Genomic DNA, 21,313 nt, shown 5'->3' with positions numbered 1-21,313 from the left:
AAGAGGGTTAGTATAAAAGTATAGGGAAATGTAAATAAAAGACAATTTGAATAGTTTAAAATTATTTTCAAAATACATTTAAAATAATGACAATTTATAAATAAATTTACACTTATAAAATGGCAGCTTGGTCAGGAATGTTCAATTTAAATATGTTTTACTTAGGGTCTAATAATATTTTAATAAATGCATGTCATATTTGGCTAAGTCAAAAAGTTTACATCTAAAATTTGATATGGATTAAAAATTGATTCTTACAGCGGTAATAATGTCAATACTGAAGATAAAACCAGCATAATATATTTGTGCTAGTAAAACACCCGTGTATATAACAAATAAAAGGGCAGCATACAAAACCTTAACTAATTAGAACATTCTCATTAAAATTAAGCGATATTTTTACTTAATTACTTTTAATTCTTTGGCATATAATCGATTTGGTGTCTCCTGTTTCTTCCTCTTTGTATATAACTCTCGTAAACTTTAGAATAAACAAAAAACATATTATTAAAATTTAAAAAATAGCAGTGACTAGATAAAACATCTTTGGCAAATTATGAATAACCTTATTCACATTTCCTACAAAAAAATATGAGATATTAGTTGGATGTCTGTCGTATTTCTGCTAACGTGTTTTTTTTTATATCTCAGCCTATTTTATACGGTAATACTTACTTAGAGCAGAAAAATGGACATGAAAATCTTTATCTAAATGTACCTAATTTAAATTCGGGTGGGATTCGCATTTTTTGAATGGGTGTATGAACTCCCACTCTTTTAAATTTCAACCCAGTTGGTACTACTGACTTATGCCAAATACCAAAAGAATTCGAATGAGTAAAGAAAGCATTATTAAATGTCTACTTTAAGTTATACATATCGGAGTTTCATTGCGAAAAAAGGTTTTCCGTCGTTGAAGATAGATTTTGGTCCTTCGGAATTCTGTATTCAAAACGCAATCAAAACACAATTTCAAAGTAGGACTTGAATCATAAATATTTTTCTGTAAGCAATAACTAGTTCCATTAAATATAGAAGCAACATCATTTTAAAATAAGCACATAATAACAATATTTAAAATCTTATAATACCCTTGATAATATTTAGTAATATAATAAATGTCATATCTTCTCTAAACTCAGTGTTAACAAAATACACAGTAATGTATAGAGTAATAAGATTGTCTGAGTCATTCCCCTCATTCATTTAAGCTAAACCTGTTACACTTACTAAGCCATTGATGTCTCTGTTAATCACAGTCTAAAATCAATATGACATAAAGATGAAGAACTGTCATTTCATAAATTTTCTCCATCATTTTATATGAATAAGGGGAATCAAAGACAATTTTAAGTGCAAACTAACTCTTATATCTGTTAAAATTTGATTAGAATTTAACAGATAGGAGAACTGGTTCACGATTTAGAATTCCCTAGTAACCGACTTTATGATAACATCTTATAATAAACATATAAACTCTAGAAATTCTATATTTGAAGACTTAGCAATTTGACGAAGTTTGGCTATAAACACTGATGACTAAAATCTATAATAAATAAATGTAGACCGCAAAACTGTCCGAAAAGTTTCTATATAAATAAAAATCAGTCTATTAACACTTAAGCATAGGTATACAGTAGTAGTAAGTAAATACAGAGCTATCAGATTAAAATATGGTATATTGTCTATGACAAAATTTAGGGGTAACAAACTAAGCGTTTTGCCAAATTTTTAATTCCCCGTTAATTTTTACAATTATCTATGCGCCAAGCCCAGAGTTTAATAGTAATAATAATAAATGAATTACATTCACGTAGGTCCAACTTTCAAGCATACTATTATTTCGACATACATCTGATAAAACTGTATTCACTATGTAATAAGAGATATTAAAATTGTAAAAGCTCTGTATACATTTAGATTGTATATGAATCACAGGATCAGCCAGTTATCATGGCTTTTATAATTAAATTTTCTTAATAATTTTTCATGAAAATATATATGATTATAGATATTAAGACCAATTCATTTAAATACACTGTAATAAATTACTATTACTATGAAATATATATTATAAATGGTATAATCAAATATTGGAAATTGGTCCAGTAGCTTTGCGTTTTTTGAAAATTTTGAATAAATAAATGTGATGTAAATTAATATTACTAAAATGTTGTCTCGCTTTAACAAGAACAAAACTTTCGGTCCTGTTTAGCTTGGAGCTTTTGCAGGGATTGACGACGGCGTCCAGTCGCACACAGCATTGCATACTCAACTGAAGTCTCCATTCTGTAACAATGTTTGATTAATATTAAACAAGAAAAAACAAAGGTTAGTTATTGTATTAAAAAAACGGATAAAATGCTTTAAGATGCTAAGTTCTGTTTTAACATAATAATCTGATGTAAACCAAATTATGAAATTAGTTGACCCTCACAGTTAATAATGCAATTCCTAAACGGTTGTGAATATATTCCATGTATGTTTTATATACCACAGACATTATCTAGGGAATATTAAAAGGATAACCTGAGAAACATGGCATGTCTTAAGCCATGCTACATAAACTTCAGGTAGGTTAGCAAGAAAAGGCAAGGAAAAAATATAAATAAAACAGGTACAGGACTGTCTTCTTTCATGCCCCATAAGGGGTTATGAAAAGTTCTACTACACTATAGTAACTAAGACAATATTTGAATACATTCATGAGATTTTAAGTTAAAAATATGGCATATATGAAATTATTCCCAGTTTCTGCACACCTGATTTAAGAATTGACAGTATTCAGATATATAAAAAAATTAATTGAAATTTTATAACTGAATGTGAGCTTAAGTGAATATTGGTATCTAAAAAATATCTTGATTTGACTTTGACATATAGAGAATTACCTGAACATGACTTTATCAAGTAGAATCTCAATGGCTCTATCAATATTCTGTCCAGTTTTGGCACTTGTCTCCAAATATGGAAGATTGTAGTTTTTAGCAAATTCTCTTGCTCGATTTGGGTTGACTAATCGCTTTTCTTGAAGATCACATTTATGCCCACACAGTACTATATCTGGGTCATCACTAAGGCTGTGTGTCTGAATAAATAACAAGTACTAATATTAATAAATATATAATTACACTCTTAATCTTAATTAAACTTATATGCTGATGTTAGCTTTCATTTTAATAATATGATAAGAATCAATAATTTAATAAAGCTTATCTCTTGTAAAGATAAAACTACTTATCTCTTTATTGTAGTGAGACTTGACCAATATTAAAAGAACTATTTTAAACTCTCCAATGCAACACTCTATTTACATCCTACTATCCTAAACATTCTTAAAAACTTTTTTTATAATGTATTAATATAGGTCAGTTGTGCATAAAGCCCTAGGGAAAATTAATGAATATTTAACAATCAATCAGACTTTAGACTTCATCAAAAATATTATTATTAAAGCTTTATTATAATCAATCCATACAATAATTGTTTAGTTTACATTTCTAAATATCAGTACTAGTAGTGTTAATATAAGGCCTAAAATTAAGGTTAGTTTAATTAATGAGTATCTTAAAAAGGGGTTATATAAATATAATATGGTCCCTTTTAAGGTAATGCAAAGTCATGGCAGAGCAGACTGGAAAAATATGGAGATATTTTCACAGTGAGTCACCATCAGAAAAACAGAAAGTTAAGAATGTTATAAAAAACTCACCTTTAATTGCTCAATCCAGTTTCTCACTTCAAGAAATGATGCCTCATTAGTCAAATCAAACAACAAAAGAAATCCCATAGCATCACGATAAAATGCTGTTGTCAAACTACGGAACCTGGAAATGATAAATAATAGAGATAAAGGAATAAATGTTGTAAAGTTATTGAATTTTAAAAGATTAATGATTATTACAATTATCTCTAAAAACACTATTAAAATTTAAGATTACATTAAAAAACTATTTTTAAGAAGAGATTATTTTAATCTATATATGAATCAGTTAAATTACTTTTAAACAATCAGTAAAATTTTTAAACAAATATTCAACTTTATTTTACCTTTCCTGTCCAGCTGTATCCCAAAGTTGAAGATGTATACGATGCTGTCTTCCATTCTGTTGATAAATCTGAAATAAGGAGTTAGCTTTCTTATTAAATAAGATATGATCAATGTCGATTAACTAATAGATTTTCATCAATTTCCAGATACTACAATGTTTAAATATTTTAATACATTCTAATAATAAATTGTAAATAGTCAATAATATAGTACGCACCACAGTCTTTTCCCTGAAATCTATTCCCACTGTGGATATAAATTGAGTGTGAAAAACACCGTCAGTGTATTTATAAAGAAAGCTCGTTTTACCTACTCCTGAATCACCAACACATAATAATTTTATAAGGTAGTCGTAGTCCATATTGGATTTGTCATAAGGTACGTGCCTTAAGTGAAAGGTAGGATCTTTGTAATTAATAATTGCCAAAAAAATTACTTAATGTTAACTTAATTTTTCACTTTAAGTCATTTAACAAATTAACATTAATCAAATATTATCATATTTTGTTACTAACTAAACCCATCTGTGATCTGTGCAGTGCTGTGATTTATATTTGACATAGTCACAGATAAGACACAATAATTTTATTTCAGATTTTATCAAAAATAAACATAGAAACTATGCTAAAATAAAATAGTAAATGCAGAAACATATTTGTACTATCGCCATACTAATACGTAGAAAGGAGATGAAACAAGATTTGTCATGTTTTATCTAGATTTTCTTCCTACATTTTTTAATCCCTACTATATATATCTCTATCACTATCTACTCTTTGGAAAAAAGTAACAGACAGTCCACTGTCCGACTGTCCAATCAGCTTTAATTACATAAAAAATCTTACTAACATTGTTGAAATTTCAAGAAAGTTTATTGACAAAATGAATATCAAAAAAATATAATATTTAAATTTTAAGTTTAATAAGGATAATGGAAACAAAAACAGAATTGAATCATAAAATGATTCCCAAAGTTGATGTAGAATATTGGTTAGTATATTATATAATATTTAGGGCCTGTATAATTTACACAATAATGTTGGTAATCGTATTAGAATAGTATTATAATTTATACTATACAACATTATAATATACACTAAAATCTTTTAGTGGAGCCTGTGACTATGGAGGGCATTGTTTGACATTAGCAAAAATGATTAATGAAAAAACTCCAGGTGCTAATATTTATTGTAAACGAGGTCGACAAGGTTAAGTACCTAATTACTTTAACTTTTACAATTTTTGTTTATTAATTTGTCATGTAAATCACTATTGACACAGACCAGTGAGTTCTCACACAAAACAATTACTTCAAAGCTGTATCAAATAACATGCTATGGAATTTAACTGCTTTTTGTTAAAACATTTTATTACAAAGTACTTATTTCAGGATCATTTGAAGTAGTAATTAATGATAAATTAGTGTATTCAAAACTTCAAACTATGGCTCTACCAGATTATGAAGAAGTTGTAAATGTTGTTAGTGATGTCTCAAAAGGGTTGGAACCCAAGGAAATAAAAGGCCAACAGCCAATTAATTGTGTCATTCAATAGATATATTCAGAAAATCAACAACATCATCAAATCTAGAAATGGTTGACAAAACACTTAAAATAAAGTAAACTGTAAATGATGAAATATATTATTTGTAAATATAAATACATATTTGTTATTAATTTTAAAATACGTACATATCAAGACAACAAAACAAAAGTAACAAGTAGCTAAATATATGTCACCTGAAAGATTATGCTTTTATAGAATTCTTTATTCATCTATAATACACATCTTTCATTAAATTTATATAAAGTGTAAATAGTTAAATCACAGTTTATTTTAATAGAATATAAAGTAATATTGGCAAGACAAAACAATTAACAACCATAGTGCAAATATAAACTATAAAAATATAGTAGCTATTAAATCCATTACTATCAAAATATAAATTGAGAACATCTGTATGTTAAACAACAAATATGGTACATCTCTAACCATTTCTTATAATGCAAAATCACTCTTACATACTTAAATTTATTTAGCTGTAATAGTTTTGTTATACTAAATAGAAGTAACTTCTTTCATTTTAACAATGTATAATGGAAGGCAGCACAAACCCTGTTATGTAATATTCTATATACTTAATTTTTACATTTAGTTAACACTAATTATTTTTTATTAAATTCGATTAATTAATCATAAAAAAGGTAAACTTCAACTCACAATCTAGAAAAATTTGCGAAGCAAAACTATCATAGCTTCCATGAAGAGAAAATATTTATTAATAGTTGCGGAGAGAAAAGGGTGTAACAAAAAATCTAAGCTTAAAAACTTGACAATATTTCACTGTTAGTAAATTTGAATAAAAAATAAAAAAAAACTAATTAACCCTACCTACTAGTATTATTACTAACATCATTGTATATTGGCACTACTTGTGCGTATCGTTTCAAAATCGAAGATTTTGAACCGTTAACTGTGCCAGCGTAGCTCAAATAAATTCCGAAGCGAAGTTTTCCAGCAAATTGTTCAGATATTGTTCTCAGGGGCTCAACTGTCTTCTGTCCTGTTTTTTGATCAATGCAAACCATCTGGCAGCGTGGACACTGGCCATCAATCTGTAATTATGATAATAATCTTAAGGAAAAGCGTAGTACGACGTAAAGTATACGAAAATATAGTTGTCGTTACAGTTTAAAACAATTCATAGATAATGTATACAAACTACAAACATACACATGTGATTCAAATTGGCAGATAACAAAACTTGGGAAGTAAATCCTATGTCAGTCGTTAATAATATGAATTGAGTGTTATTTTCTTGTCACTGCCCTCATAAATAGAAATACCAACGACTTGTTACAACTGTGCCGTCATACAACTTGACTCACGTTAAATAAGTGATCTCCTATAATAACTTTTTGCCACTCCTTTTCTGCTAGCTCTTGTGCCATATCTATTATCAAGTTACCTCTGAAGCGATCAGTTAAAGAATCTATGTCGTCCGTGAACAAGGGATCATCTATTTTATTTCTCAACCATTTTACTGTAGCTTTATTTACGAGTAGAAATTGGGCTTGGTTACTCAATGATAATAGTTTATTACTCCCATCATTCTTTTTCTTTTGTGATCGAGTGTCGTTACTCGACTGTCTTATTAATCTCAGAAATGCTATTCCTAGAGCATTTGAAATCCAATCAGCTACAGCGTCGCCGCAATCAGTCCCCTTTATAATATCAGTGCATACTTTACTATGACAAAGTGATGATTCTTTGTACTCATTTGTTGAGATTTGCTCTAATGGTATTGATATTGAAGGCATTCCTGAAATTCAATAGTACAGGGTTTAGAAAGTGTTGAGTAAAATAATTCTACTCCGGTTGTGTATCTGTTAACAAATTATAGAAAGTGCTCGAATACAATCGGAATTCCAAGTGGGTGACGTCTTAAGCACCAACTAGATTAAGACTTATTTCCTAGAAGGTTATTTTATTACATTATTATATCCAAGTTATATAAATATATATACCAAAAGTGATAATGGCAAAGTTGATACCACACGAATAGTGGTATCAAAACATTGAATCTTTCAATTTTGCCTTGCAATCAAAGAAGAAGTTGTACACCTGAACTTAGTTGGACACTAAGATAATAAATAGCCTAGCAAAAGTCACCACATACTTGATATAAATAAAAGGGACTTGAGACAGCATTTTTAAAAGAAAAAAAACTATGTAGGCTTTAGAACCCGTAATAATATGAGTTTTCTTAAGACTTTTTCCTCATTTAACCTACCTTGACAATGTAACATCATAGATTGCCTTTCCAAGTTGATTTCAGGGCAAACTGTACACATTTGTGGGCATTGTTTCTGTGTTAGGCAAACACCATTATCCTTAACAACCATCCATTCTCTATCAAATTGAAATCCCTTAGGTCCGATTTTCCAGTGTCTATTAATTTTAAATGCACCACAAGATTTTATTGGAAATATAGCAATTTCCATTAAAGTAATATCTGCTACTCCTGTATAAGTTATGGAATAACATTCTTCATTTAATTTACAAATATTTTCAAGCTGCTTTTCTATTATCGGTGTTTGACTGCTTTTATAGATATTCAAAGTTCTTATAGGCTTTTCAATTTGAATCTTAACAAAGCATTTACATATCATATTAATCAATTTATCAACATCTCGAAATGTGTTATAATATCCAAATGAGACTCTTATAGCTCCAGTAGGTTTTCCTTTAAGTAAATCAATATCATCTCCACATTTATGTCCAGCATTATACATAGCCTTCATACTTTTATTACTGACATTTAAATGCCTTTGACAAGTGCCAGAATTGCAAAAGCATCCTGTTCTCACACTGATGTTAAATAAATCGGCCATGTGCTGAAACTACATACAAAATGTTTAATGAAAATATTATATTTAGTTAAGGGATTTTAAACCTGCTGGTAAGATATTTGAAGGATTGAATAAAAGAAAAGAAGTTTTATAGTTGAAATAATGCAGATTCTTATTTTCTTTTGTGTGTTAGAACTATTAACAGTTTTATTACCAAATATTGTATTCTAAAATTATTTAATATATTATATGTAAACATAATATCTTTAGGTCTTTTTCATTTATATTTTATTGTATATAAAATGTCATATTTGAATCAAATATAGTGTTATTAATTTACAGCATGTCTATGCTGAATTTAACCTATATATAAAAATATAAATTGTTTATTTAAAGTGTAGTATACTAACCCTACAAATTTTACTAACAAAGAATTTGGCTACAGTATTACAATAGAATAAATCTTGTTGTGCAAGAATGATTATTGAATATTATTATAAACAAACCTCAGCATATCCAACAAATAATCCATTCTTTCTCTTTAAATTGAATGTAACAATGGATCCTTGCTTAGAAATATCTGTAAAATCTGAATCCATATACAAATGTCCAGCTTTATTTCCATTTTCATGTGTTAATATCTTCAGTTGATTATAGAAGTCTTGAGCTAAATAAAATGTGTGATGGGAAATAGTCTCCATAACATCGTTATTTACAATTTTTGGTATTAAGGAATATAATGTGTCAAAGCAGTGCTTTAAAGCAAGAATAGATAAGAAAGAAACTGTTCCATCTTCATACCTGAAACAGAAATAAATTGGATAATTATCCTATTTCAAACCATAGTGTAGGTACATGTAGTTGTATTATTTTATGATCAAGTTCTAGATTATATAAAATTAATACAAAATTACAATGTTTAACCAATTCAAAGACTCAACACTGCCATCTTCTTGCAATACCTACCTTTCACATATTGTTTCTCTCTTTATGTGGAAGTCTTCACTACTTAAAACAATGTCCACTGTACCACCACCAAAGTATTTCTTCCCATTTAAAACAGGTATACTTTTATTTTTAACTATAAGGGCTCCTAGTCCAGTTGGATATCCAAAAATCTTATAGAATGATAGACATACAAAATCAGGTTGTGTCTTTGATAGATCTAGTTTATTGGTAGAGACATATGAAGCTGCATCAATTAGAATATACCAGTTGCAGCTTGTTCCACATAATTGTTTTTTTAGATAACTATTAAGACATCCATTTTTAATTTTATCTATGCAATCTAAGGGATATTTGTAACCATTAAAATTATTTTGAGCTGGATATACAAGAAGTGAATTGCCTTTTCTGTCACTTGACGCATTCAAAGATGTTACAGAATTCTTAATAGATTTTAAAAACTCCTCTTGAGAAATGTGTATAACATTAACATTTTTTTCTTTAGCTATTTCTCTTAAACCAATAACAGAGGTATGGTTATCTCTTAAGTACACAAAGGAACCTTGATTCAATTCGACTTCCTCACTTGAGAATTGAAATGACTCTATAACTAGTTTAAGTGACTGTGTTGTACCAGATGTAAATATCACACTATAATTTGATGGATCAGTATTAAAGTGTTTTAGTATTAAACACCTTATTTGTTCAATACAGTCTTTGGTATATTTATCAGAATGTGGATTCATATAAACATTATTGGTAAAATCTTCATTAATTTTCTGAAGAAGTGAAGCTGGGTATAATGCAGCCCCAGCATTTTCTAAATAGCACCTTTCTGAAAAACATAATTAGCAGATAAATGTGTTGAATTTTTTTAACTCTTGCTATTTGGATGTAAAATTTATTTATTACCTCTTAATCTGCTAAATTCTTTGGAAATATCTACCATTTGGTCATAATTCAAGACTTTGCTGAGCGAAATCATGATTCTTGATACCTAAAAACACACATTGCATTACATAAAATAGTTTGGTTAATGATGAAATAATAACATTCAATTAGAAATTCATTGAATTCTGTGACTTACTGAGAAAGGTTAACAACACAAGAATATAGCTACCTCTTTTAATTGTAACTATTACATTATCAAACATGATACCCTGTTATATCAAATATTTATTCTCGTAATTAGTCGTTTCCTATTCATTGCTTAATATTTTTAATGTATGTACTTTTTTGTGATAACATTTGGACTGTATGTAAGTGTTAAAAACTTAAATGTTAAGTATTTGTTTGTAGTTTGTACCACAACACAGATAACAGATATATAGGCTATGCAATTTGAACATTGAAGTTTAACCTACATAGTACCACAGATATAAGGGCATACACTGATATGGTTTGATGTTTGAAGTCTGACCATTCGTGATTTTTTGCGACAAGTCTTTATAAGTCAATAGGAAGAATCTTTTACATTCTTTAATATTGGCGCGCATTGACAACATTTTGGGCGAAGTCCGTTATTTTTGAAAACGGGAAGCTATTTTCAGAAATTAAGAATCTGTTAAATGCCAATGCCGAGTACAGCAAATTTTCAGCTTTTTTATTTTCCGTAATAATGAAGAGTTCGTTTTGCTTAGTTATGAGAATTCATTGTCTGTTCGTTATAATTGATTCTCCATTATATACATAAAATTAGGACAAAATATTGCTTCCAATTTTACATTTGACACAAAAATGCAACTTAATATTTTACCATTCCAAATATCACCCTAGGAATTAATATTACAAGAACATATACCGATATAGAAGCACCTTCCGCAGCATCGCCTTACTAAATTGAGTTACGGCAATTTAATTATTGCTTTTATGGAAGGCTTTTAGTAGCTTTTAGTAGCAAGCGGGCGTGATCGACTCCTCCTAAGTGAATTGACGTCCGTGGTGGAAGACACTCAACAGTTTTACATGAGGTAAAGACAGGATGAGCCTCTTAAACAAACGATTTACATTGCTTCATAAAACAAATCGTAAGGCGTCAAAAGCTATATATATTAAGCTATAACGAATCTCTAAATTATTTTAAATTTCATTATTTTTATCTAGTAAATATTAGGTATGTAGATTATTTGTACCTTTTAAATACGGTTTAGCTAATTGACTTGAAATAATAAAGGTATATTGCCTTATGATTAAATTATTCCGCTCATTCATTGTTTTTAAATTCTCAGAATATTCCTTGTAGACTTTTTAAATTATTAGAAATAGAGATATTAAAAGTTCCTCTTACTCAGTACTTTATTGTCTAAAGTCCACCCATGTAAATATTGCCAAGAGTTTTGTTTAAATAGTTTAATTATTATATAATTATAATAATATTGAATAAAAAATAATAAAACATAAATATATGGCTAAAAATATATTAAATTTTGTAGATTCAGTACATAAACCGTGAAATACGGAAATACTTATTTGCAAAGATAACAATGCGAGGCCACCTGTTATGCGGAAATAGGGGTCATCAAATTGTATGCCACATATTGTATCTTCAATCATAACTTCTAATTATTTTTTTTATTAAACATTTACTAATATCCTAATTAGTATATTTATAATGTTTCAAAGACAATTTAAAAAAGTGAAATGTTGAGTTAGTTTTGAAATTTCTCTTCTCCAAGACTCTAAGCACTGTTACTCCGTTCAGTATATGTTTCTTACAAATAGCAAAACAGCTGCACAATTATATAATACAATTTGTCCTACTCTTTTCTGTATTTTATAATATTTATTTGTTTAGCACGAAGGTCACCCATAATTGTCGGAAAGTAAGTTCTAGGTCATTTTAAAATTAAAAACAAAAATTCACTCACGTATATGAAGAGAAAAGTCTATGAAACTTTAAAGATAAATAAAAATATCACTTACATAGTTGAAGGCTCAATAGAAATCCAAACTATGGTAATTTTCAGTGGAATGATGTAGGGTGACCGGCACAATGATGCTTTTTCCGGCGTGGGTCGATATTTATGTAATTTTCTTTAGCTATAAGTATCATCAGGTTAATAATGGCCATTTGTGACAGGTAACAATGGTTGACAATAATGAGATTGCTCTCCGTTTATTGACAGAGGTAGCTCATACCACTTGAACTGAAATGTTTACAAACAACGTGGAATATTTGGTTTGCGCGGTTGTTTCTCCTGTCAATATAATAACTCAGTGGCGCGTCAATAGTAAACATGGCGTGTGAATGTTAATTTAAGGCAAACGAATTCATTTAATTTTCTATTTAGCTATTCATATAAAGGGATAAATACGTATTTGCTAGAAATTATTTAAGTCTTAAACTATTGTAAGATACTGTGGTTCGTGTCGTTTAAACCTTGAAATTTCATGAATGATTTTAAATAGACATACATGAACGTAAATAGTTAAATAATACATATAAATTTTATTTGTTAATAAGTAAAATGTGATCTTATTACGATCAATATAATAATTAAGGGCTATAGCACCAACGTATAGGAATAAGGGGGATAGGATAGGGAGTGAATATAAAATTAGGAGTTTTTCACTCATGCGAAATGCAGTTGTATACGAAATAGTTGACCAAATGTTTGAATGTTTTTATAATTACAGCGTCGATAAGAAAAATGTTATACCGCGCGTTTCCGAGGCTAATAAGTTCACTTTTTTTAAAACTTGTTTTTTTCACCTTGCATGGTCAAGATAACTTGACATTGGTTTTGGCCACAACGTGTCAATAGCTTCGTCTACTCCAAACTGTTAAGTCGTTATTTAGCAACTCGCGAAATGAGATTTGTTCACGTGATTGATATGGTGATATTTTTGCTGCTATCAATGGATATTACCTGTTCTCTAATAAAAATTAATTTGGACGACGAGACACGCAATCCAAAGTCGGACATTTATCTTGATTCCATACAATTAATTGAGAGATATCATTATCCAGTTGAGAGTCACGTCGTATTGACGGAAGATGGTTATCTCCTAAATACCATTCGAATACCGCGAAACGGACCCCCGGTTTTATTGGTTCATGGTATTGGTGATAGTTCAGATTCCTGGTTGGTGCTGGGACCAACCAGATCTTTGTCTTTTATGCTAGCGGATGCGGGATTTGATGTCTGGATTTACAATGCAAGAGGAAATAGATATTCCAAGAAGCACGTTAACGCAGTACCGCCTGAGGAGTTTTGGGACTTCAGTTTTGAAGAAATGGGCACTCTCGACATGCCAGCTACTATAGATTATATTCTGGAAAGAACTAATATGAAGACATTGACTTACATTGGTTATTCACAAGGTACAACAGCTTTTTTCATAATGTGTAGCACAAAACCAGAATATAATGACAAAATTAATCATGCTATTCTACTTGCCCCTGTTGCTTGGTTGACGCATACGAAGTATCCATTTATAGCATTTTTTAAACAAATTTTGAGTGACCTTATGCAGTTCTCTAAAAAAAGGCACATCTACGAAGTGTTTCCATTTAATAAAAGATTGAATTTTTATCACGCTAAGGTGTGCAACACTACGGCGTCCTATAGTTTATTATGTCACATCGAATTATATTTGAATTTTGGCGTGAGGAATTTATTAGATTTATCACCCGAACGATTACCTATCATTACTAGTCACATACCAGCTGGAGTTTCTGTTAAAACTTTGTTTCATTTCCTTCAACTTTATGGCAGCAAAAGATTTCAAAGATTCGATTATGGTATGAATAAAAATAGACAAATTTATTCATCTTTGATCCCACCAGAATATAATGTTTCGTCCATTACAGTTCCTAGCTCAATATTTGTTAGTGAAATAGACTGGTTTAGTGATGAAAAAGATACGAATTTACTGAAAAATAAATTGAAATATATCAAAAGATTTAACGTTATAAATAAGAGTAACCAATTTACACACCTGGAATTCGTATACGGTACGAGGGTTAAAGAATTAATTAATAACCCAGTGATCAACATATTAAAAGAACTAAAAGTTTTGGACACTATTGATATTAGGTAATTAATTGTGATTATTGTTATAAAATCTGTGATTGTTATTAGTGTTATGAGAATAAATTTTTATAAGTGAAACCAAAGATATAATAATTGCGAGATGCAGTAAGTATTAAAATCAAATTATCGTATTTCTTAATTTTGTACCTCTTACAAATACTATTATTATTTTATAACATTATTTTCTTGCAAAGCTACACTCTATAAAGAATAATTTATACGAAATTTCTAACAAAAGTTTAAGTAGGCCGTTTATTGCGTGACTTTATTGTCCATGGTAGTAAAAAAATGTTTTTTAAATAATAGAAAATGTACATCAATTGTTTTTGTTATTTTATTGCATATGAAGGTCGTGGTTTCATTACTTGTTAAAAGTTTTTGTGACATGAAATCTTTTGGAGCAAGTTAATTAAGATGTTACGGATTATATTAATTGCCGTAATTACGCAATTGATTCAATTGATTACGCTCGCCTCTTATGTATTGTCATTGGAGGAAAATTGTCAAAACCTATTACAGTTAGTAAAATATTAACGTTTCAAGAGAAACAAAGACAACTCGTTAACAAAATTCCATAGAGTTCAAAATACAATGCGGTTTTCGGCGTCACGAATGCAGGATTTTAATTGAAAAAATGCTTGACTGTCGGCTGTTACGTCGTATGCAGACCATATTGCCTCTCTACACCCAATTTAACGTGAAAACACTCTGTTTTGTTCAGGTAATGAATGTGAAGTCCATGTACCGTCAACAAGTACTTTATCAATGTCATATCGTGATTATTTTGGCTGATTAAAAATTTATAGCACTTGGCACGTTTTAATCTAGTACTCTTTACTTAATTAGCGTTTATTCGTATTCATTTACAGTTGATAAAAAACACCATGTTCGGTGATATTTTATTTCGTAATAGGCAAGTAGACCCTTCTGTGCCTAACATACGCTGTTGATGGTCTAAGACATGCTGGTTTCCTCATGACATTTTTCTTCAACGTATGAGCGAGTGCTACATTTGCATGTAGAATGAAAGGTCCGGGGTTCGAAGCAACGACGTCGGGAATGAATATCACACGAACAAGCTACTGCAACACTGATTTTACCACTGTAGTCTGAAGTAAAACAAAATAATATAACTTTAATTTTGATTCGCATCTTCATTCAAATTAAATAAATGTTTCAATTTGCTTGTGTTAGCAATGATACATACTTAACACTACAAAATTAAATTACATAATATATATTATATATCAAAAAAATATTCAACGTATTTTGTAAGTAAATCAAGGCTCGGTAATCGGTATGCATATAATAAGAAAAATACATATAGGATGGATAAACGTCGTGGTTCTGTGAAGGTCGGTTGTTAAAGTGGCCTAAATTCAATTTTTTTTAAAACTTAATTTATATCATTGCCAGCCGTGTTTTATCTGTATCATATTTATTGAATTTAAATTTGTCTGTTTACTAAGGGGTTATTATAGGTCTATTACAGAAACAGGTGAAAAAAACAAAAAATGCCGATACGAATCCGGACTGTATAGTAATACATTGGTTACGCCAGCTTGTGCTTACTAGGTTGCTAGTATGACAGCACAATCTGGTTTTAAGTTGATGGTCAGAGCCTAGATCACGGCCACGGCCTTTCTTGTACCGGATCGAGAACGGTGTATATTGCGTAATTTATATTATAGTTATGTGATTTTAATAATTATAGATAGTAAAAAATTTAAACAAGGCGAATATTTGCTGTTTTTGATGAGGCTAGTCTTACGATAATATTACGAATATAGTTTTCATAATATATAATAGTTTTCATATAAGTCATTTAAATATAAAGGGAAATAAATTGTTTCTATAACTCCTAAGTTCTCCCCAAAAATACATAAACCTACCCATATTAAAAAAAAAAACTAAACCGATTTTAATGAACCCTGTGTGTTCTCTAACCTGGAATATCTGATTTAAATCAAAAGAACTTCTCGATTGTTCGACCTTTTTCAGCCAGTAATGCAGGATATCGGTTTAAATAAGAGAAAAATAGATTTGATAAATATTCTATATTTGCACAGTTTATACTTAACAATTTTCGTGTGAATCTCTAATTGTTCCCCAAATTATAATACCCACCCGAACCTAGCGCCTCCCTTGGTTGTTCCGCCCTTAACCAATTAACGCCTGAGACCGCTGAAATTTTCCCGCGTCATAACTCGAGAATCAACAAATCGTGGGGCTTGTCAATAGAATTATTATTTACTACATTAAATATATATTTTACGTATTTTACATGCTCATAATTTAAGACATTAATAGTACAAATCATCCATTTATTAAATTAACTCATTTATAACAAACTAGTATTTATTGTAAAAATCACCGGAAATTGAATAAAGTATGAAGTACCACAGACCAAGCGGTTTCTGTGATTGGCTAGCGCCTTCGCGGGAAATATTAGATATTGTAACGTACTCATCATACAATTTTAGAAACCGTAACTCGATATGTTTTAAAACTTCAATATTTTCCAATACCCACACTATCTCATACATACCATGTTACAAAAACCCTGTTTATTATCGGCAGGTTAACTCTCAATTTCACCCGCCATTCCCATGGCCTATAAGGAACCTTATCTACTGTTGCTAAAACTGGAAAAAATGGAATCATAAATAAAACATGCCATATATAAACGTGTACATGTCCTCCAATGAAAGAGAGCAGAGCGCAAGGTGGAACTTCAATGTGAGTGAGTGAGATTCCACCCTTACCGTCTCCGTTGTTCTCACTTTAATGTGTCTACATGCTCCCATTTCGCCATTATTACTGGTGGTAGAAGTTCAATGTTTGTACCTTAACATTAAATGTTCATTCATTACTGTTCTTACTGCAGTGTGGCTCTCGTGATTTAGCTCTTAATGAAAATTTTGAGACATTTGACTTTGTTCTTAAGTCATAAGTTACTAGTTAACTTAATTATATTTGTTTTATAAGTGACCTAAATTTATATTATTTGGAATCATACACAAATTTAATACATTTTCTCCGAAATAATCTTACAGGTATTGAATGTATTCTAGTCCTAAAAAATTAAGGAAATTAATTCCCCTTAGGTTATCTATCTAATAAGCCTTTGAACTTGTGCGTATTACTTAGAATTAAGGGGCTTTGCACTACAATCAATTAGCGATACTTACCTCTAGGGTCTGAGTGCTTTGTAATGTAATATTAGAGTTATTAGAAGCATACTGCTGCTTCTAATATCTCTTGATATAAAACTATTTTCAGATATTGTATAAAGGATAACGTATAGGCAAAGGAACTTCGGACAACATACAAAGAACAATATTAATGAAATCTGTTTGCAGGATCTCAATATAATAACTAGTCGGGCCATAAAAACGTTTTTTCAACGTTTTAATTATTTTGAATTTGTAACACGTATATTATTTTAAAACCACATATTTTTTCGTGTTCATTATCAAATTATACGGAATGGGATGTTAAAGAAAATAGGATTGCAGTGTGCAAGGCGACAAAGTGGGTATGGAGCCGTCGGTCATATTCCACATACTCCAAAAGCTTGGTATCAGCCGTATGTTTGTATATCGTACTATCAATAGATACAACAACACTTCGTCTATCGAAGACCAGAAAAGATCGGGCCGGCCGCGTGCTGTTAGAACTACAAAGGCTGTTAATGCTGTTAAAGCCAGAATTCGTCGAAACCCCACCAGGAAGTAAAAAATCTTATCGCGACACAGGCGTCGACAGGCGAAGACACAGGGTCATTGAGTCTCTTAAAAAATCTCTAGACCAAGCAGTAGCGAAATTTCCCTTGGAAACAGTGCGTAAGTCCATGGATTCGTAGCCTAACAGATTAAAGGCCCATATACAAGCCAAAGGTGGCCATTTCGAATAATATATTTTTTCGATGAATTAATAGCTAATACAAGATTAGATTCTTAAAATACAAATCATATTATTAAAGTGATTTATGAGTCATAAACTTGACAATAGTTATGTATATTATTTATTAAACATGTGTACATGAAACAAATGACATTTACTTATTTTCTATATCTTCGTCAATTGAATATTATGATGCATATTCCTTTTGTGAACTAAAGTCTCTATAAACGTTTTGAAAGGTAGGTTATATTAAAGCATTTACATATATTTGTATGGGGACGTGACGTGAAACGCTGCCGTGGATTTGTCGGCAGGCTTTATTTCCGGTAGTCGCGTGGAAATGTGATAGCGGTTATATTTTATTTCCAATATTTCAGTAATCGAAATAGAAACTGCTGCGGGTTTGTTAAACGTGCCTTCGTATCTCAGTTTTGAACAGCGCAGATGTTTTTTCACATGGACTTCGCTGCTTTATACGATTGTTATGCATGGCACAATTATGTAATGTTTTTGAAAAAAATATTGGTATAGAAATAAAAACTAATACAATTTTTTTTGAATATCGTGTATTGTGCAATAATCTATGTATTTTTAACTTGTTAATGGCAATGGCATTTGATTAAGAAATAAGCAATCAAAACCTACATTCAAACTGTCAATATCATATACACGTGAAAAACGTGTTATGCAAAGGTAGCCTCTGTTGAATTTAACAACATATTATCGATAGAGTTATTTAGAATCTTTATAGTATTAGTAATCTATGAACGTGATATTGGACGTATGCCAAGTAAAGCTAAGCTTACGGGCCATCATTGTAAGCCCCAGGTAACCAGAGCATATAACTATGTTTGCGGCTAAGGTTTCTATGTACAATTACGCTGTGATTTTTCCTTACGTTTTAAATGGAAAGGAAATGTTATTTTTATGCCAATAAATTGTATTTAGCAATTGAAATAATGGTTCTTGTCACCTTGTTGCTGTCTTGATTAGTTGTTTTATATGATCAATATTTTTTTATTTGTTTAGTTTGTCCGCAGTTGAAGTATTGTGAGCTGTGTCGTCCTAGTGCGAACAGTAGGTTCGGATCGTAAACTCGAATTCATTTTAACTTCTATATGCGCCTTTAGAAGTTGCTCGTACGTTAAATTAAAACATCGTGAGGAAAGCGGTATGGCTTTGACCCATGTCGATGGCATGTGTTAGGCACGTAATGGTGATCACATTATTAGCCTCCAAGGAGCTTGGTGTGCTTAGAAAGGCGTGACGGTATTTCACTCTTTACACACATCTCTTGCAGCCGTATTAAGCGACAATGCACATGGAGTACCTACTGTTCTTACCTACCGGCTCCTTCTGTTTGACTATCATCACGAAACAGATACAGAAATCTGAGGCCTGAGACATAAATGGTTGTGGCGCCACTGTTTTTTCCTGCATTTTACTGCGGATTTGCCTAGCTATAATAATTGTAAGTCTCGTTCTTCTTGAAACTATAAACCAAAACAAAAACATTATATTCAGTTCTACAGTCCATCACTTAGATATTTATGTATTGGCTAAAGGATTTAAATATCTAACAGAGCTTATATCCCTTCGAAAGGATTTATTTACATTTGTCACATGGTTTCTTTGTTCAATAACACGTTATAATTTGTCTAACATGATTAAGCAGCTCACTGGTTGGGTGGATCTTTCGCCTAATTAACCATACTAGGTTTGCCTCACTTCAAAGTAAAATAGAAATAAAACGTATTAAAGTAATGCTTATTGAACCGTTAAGCTTAGTGAGGTGTCCCCTACGCTCAGCTTGACATATGGGTTAGTAGCGTTGAAAAACAGTCGCCATTTTTGCAATAATGCAAATTGAACGGCGTTATTGTTTCCGATCCTTTTTACGGTGGACGAGCCTAAAGTTCACAAGAATAAATTACACGAATACTATGGAAGATATTTTAAACCGGTTGTCTTAATTGTTGTTTTATACCTACTTTGTACTTATTTTTAAAGTGTTTATGGTATTCTTAGTCATAATAGAGCATGCGTCAAAATTCAATGATTAGAAAACACGTATTAGTTTGAAGTATACTATTCTTCTATTATTACCAATCAGATACATCTACAAGCCAATAACATTTAAAAAAACCTTAATAATTCTTGAAGAAATAAGCATTTCCAGCTTCCAGATTAACCCATTAGTCCAATTATTTTATTACTTCAGTCCATTATACTCGTAAAATACATTACGGAAGGCTATATGGAAATTGAAATTTTATTGACCTTATTTCGTTGTGAAATACTAAAAACAATTACTGAAGTACGAAAACAATACCAGTGTCAATGTAAAATGTTCAATAAATCAGCTCAAGTGATTTTAATTGTTGATACGTTTTTAAGTTTCTTATTTCAGTCGACAATCAGATGTCTGAAGCTGCTTTATTACCACTATTGAAATAATTTTTCACTTACAATTTAGATATAATCTAGACTTGTAAAACAAAGCGTCCACCCTGTGATTAAATTTTAAATTTTATTTTAAATAAATTAGTTTATATAACTTGTTTTTTTGATACCTCCGGTGGCAACCATCATTATTGTTTCCGTAATGGGTCTTATTGTTTTGCCCACAAAAATATAATGCTTTACCTTTAACAGTAATCTACCTACATACATATTTATATGACCTTATATTGTTTTATTTGATTACTTTGTACATTTCAGATTTAACTGAAGGATTACATACTCAAAATCTTTAAGTTATACTAAATTTTGTTTGAAATGCTTTGAAGTTGAAGTTACAAATAACTTCGTGTAATACTATCCCGGGAACTATCTACATTATATTTATTTTAATGATAATAGCTATTATTAATATAACTTCCTAGCAAGGAAATATACCCTTTATGTTTACGAAATAGAAGTAAATGATATACTATTTTAAACATATCATATTCACACGCACAGGTATTCTATGAGCACCAGTTCACCTCGTTTCTAGTCAGGAAGCCTTAGGAAGTCTGGTC

The 21,313-nt window shown here is 30.3% G+C and overlaps 3 protein-coding genes across 6 annotated transcripts; 1 reads left to right on the top strand and 2 right to left on the bottom strand.

The window, feature by feature from the left end:
* Positions 1-77: 77 nt before the first annotated feature.
* On the bottom strand, positions 78-4,544 carry LOC123714145 (ras-related protein Rab-27A). Its single transcript, XM_045668313.1, has 5 exons — positions 4,269-4,544; positions 4,051-4,118; positions 3,713-3,827; positions 2,892-3,088; positions 78-2,289 (listed from the first exon to the last, which is right to left on the bottom strand). The coding sequence occupies exons 1-5, from the start codon at positions 4,410-4,412 to the stop codon at positions 2,184-2,186; spliced, it is 630 nt and encodes a 209-aa protein (XP_045524269.1). The 5' UTR covers positions 4,413-4,544; the 3' UTR covers positions 78-2,183.
* A 677-nt stretch (positions 4,545-5,221) lies between these two features.
* LOC123709255 (molybdenum cofactor sulfurase) lies at positions 5,222-12,333 on the bottom strand. Of its 4 annotated transcripts, none has more exons than XM_045660441.1 (7): positions 12,271-12,333; positions 10,261-10,345; positions 9,370-10,183; positions 8,910-9,204; positions 7,845-8,454; positions 6,940-7,373; positions 5,222-6,666 (listed from the first exon to the last, which is right to left on the bottom strand). In XM_045660441.1, exons 2-7 carry the CDS (start codon positions 10,331-10,333, stop codon positions 6,439-6,441), a joined length of 2,454 nt encoding a protein of 817 aa, XP_045516397.1. In that variant the 5' UTR covers positions 10,334-10,345; positions 12,271-12,333; the 3' UTR covers positions 5,222-6,438. The 4 variants fall into 4 exon arrangements, with proteins under 4 accessions (XP_045516397.1, XP_045516387.1, XP_045516377.1 ...); XM_045660431.1 differs by lacking the exon at positions 12,271-12,333 and adding an exon at positions 10,436-10,634; XM_045660421.1 differs by lacking the exon at positions 12,271-12,333 and adding an exon at positions 10,469-10,634.
* Positions 12,334-13,182: 849 nt separating this feature from the next.
* LOC123720441 (lipase 1-like) lies at positions 13,183-14,391 on the top strand. Its single transcript, XM_045677047.1, has one exon. It carries the CDS (start codon positions 13,183-13,185, stop codon positions 14,389-14,391), a length of 1,209 nt encoding a protein of 402 aa, XP_045533003.1.
* Positions 14,392-21,313: the final 6,922 nt, after the last annotated feature.

The sequence above is a fragment of the Pieris brassicae genome, chromosome 1 (genome assembly GCF_905147105.1).
Source record: "Pieris brassicae chromosome 1, ilPieBrab1.1, whole genome shotgun sequence".
Taxonomy (NCBI): domain Eukaryota; kingdom Metazoa; phylum Arthropoda; class Insecta; order Lepidoptera; family Pieridae; genus Pieris; species Pieris brassicae.
This window is presented reverse-complemented; position numbering and strand designations above follow the sequence as displayed.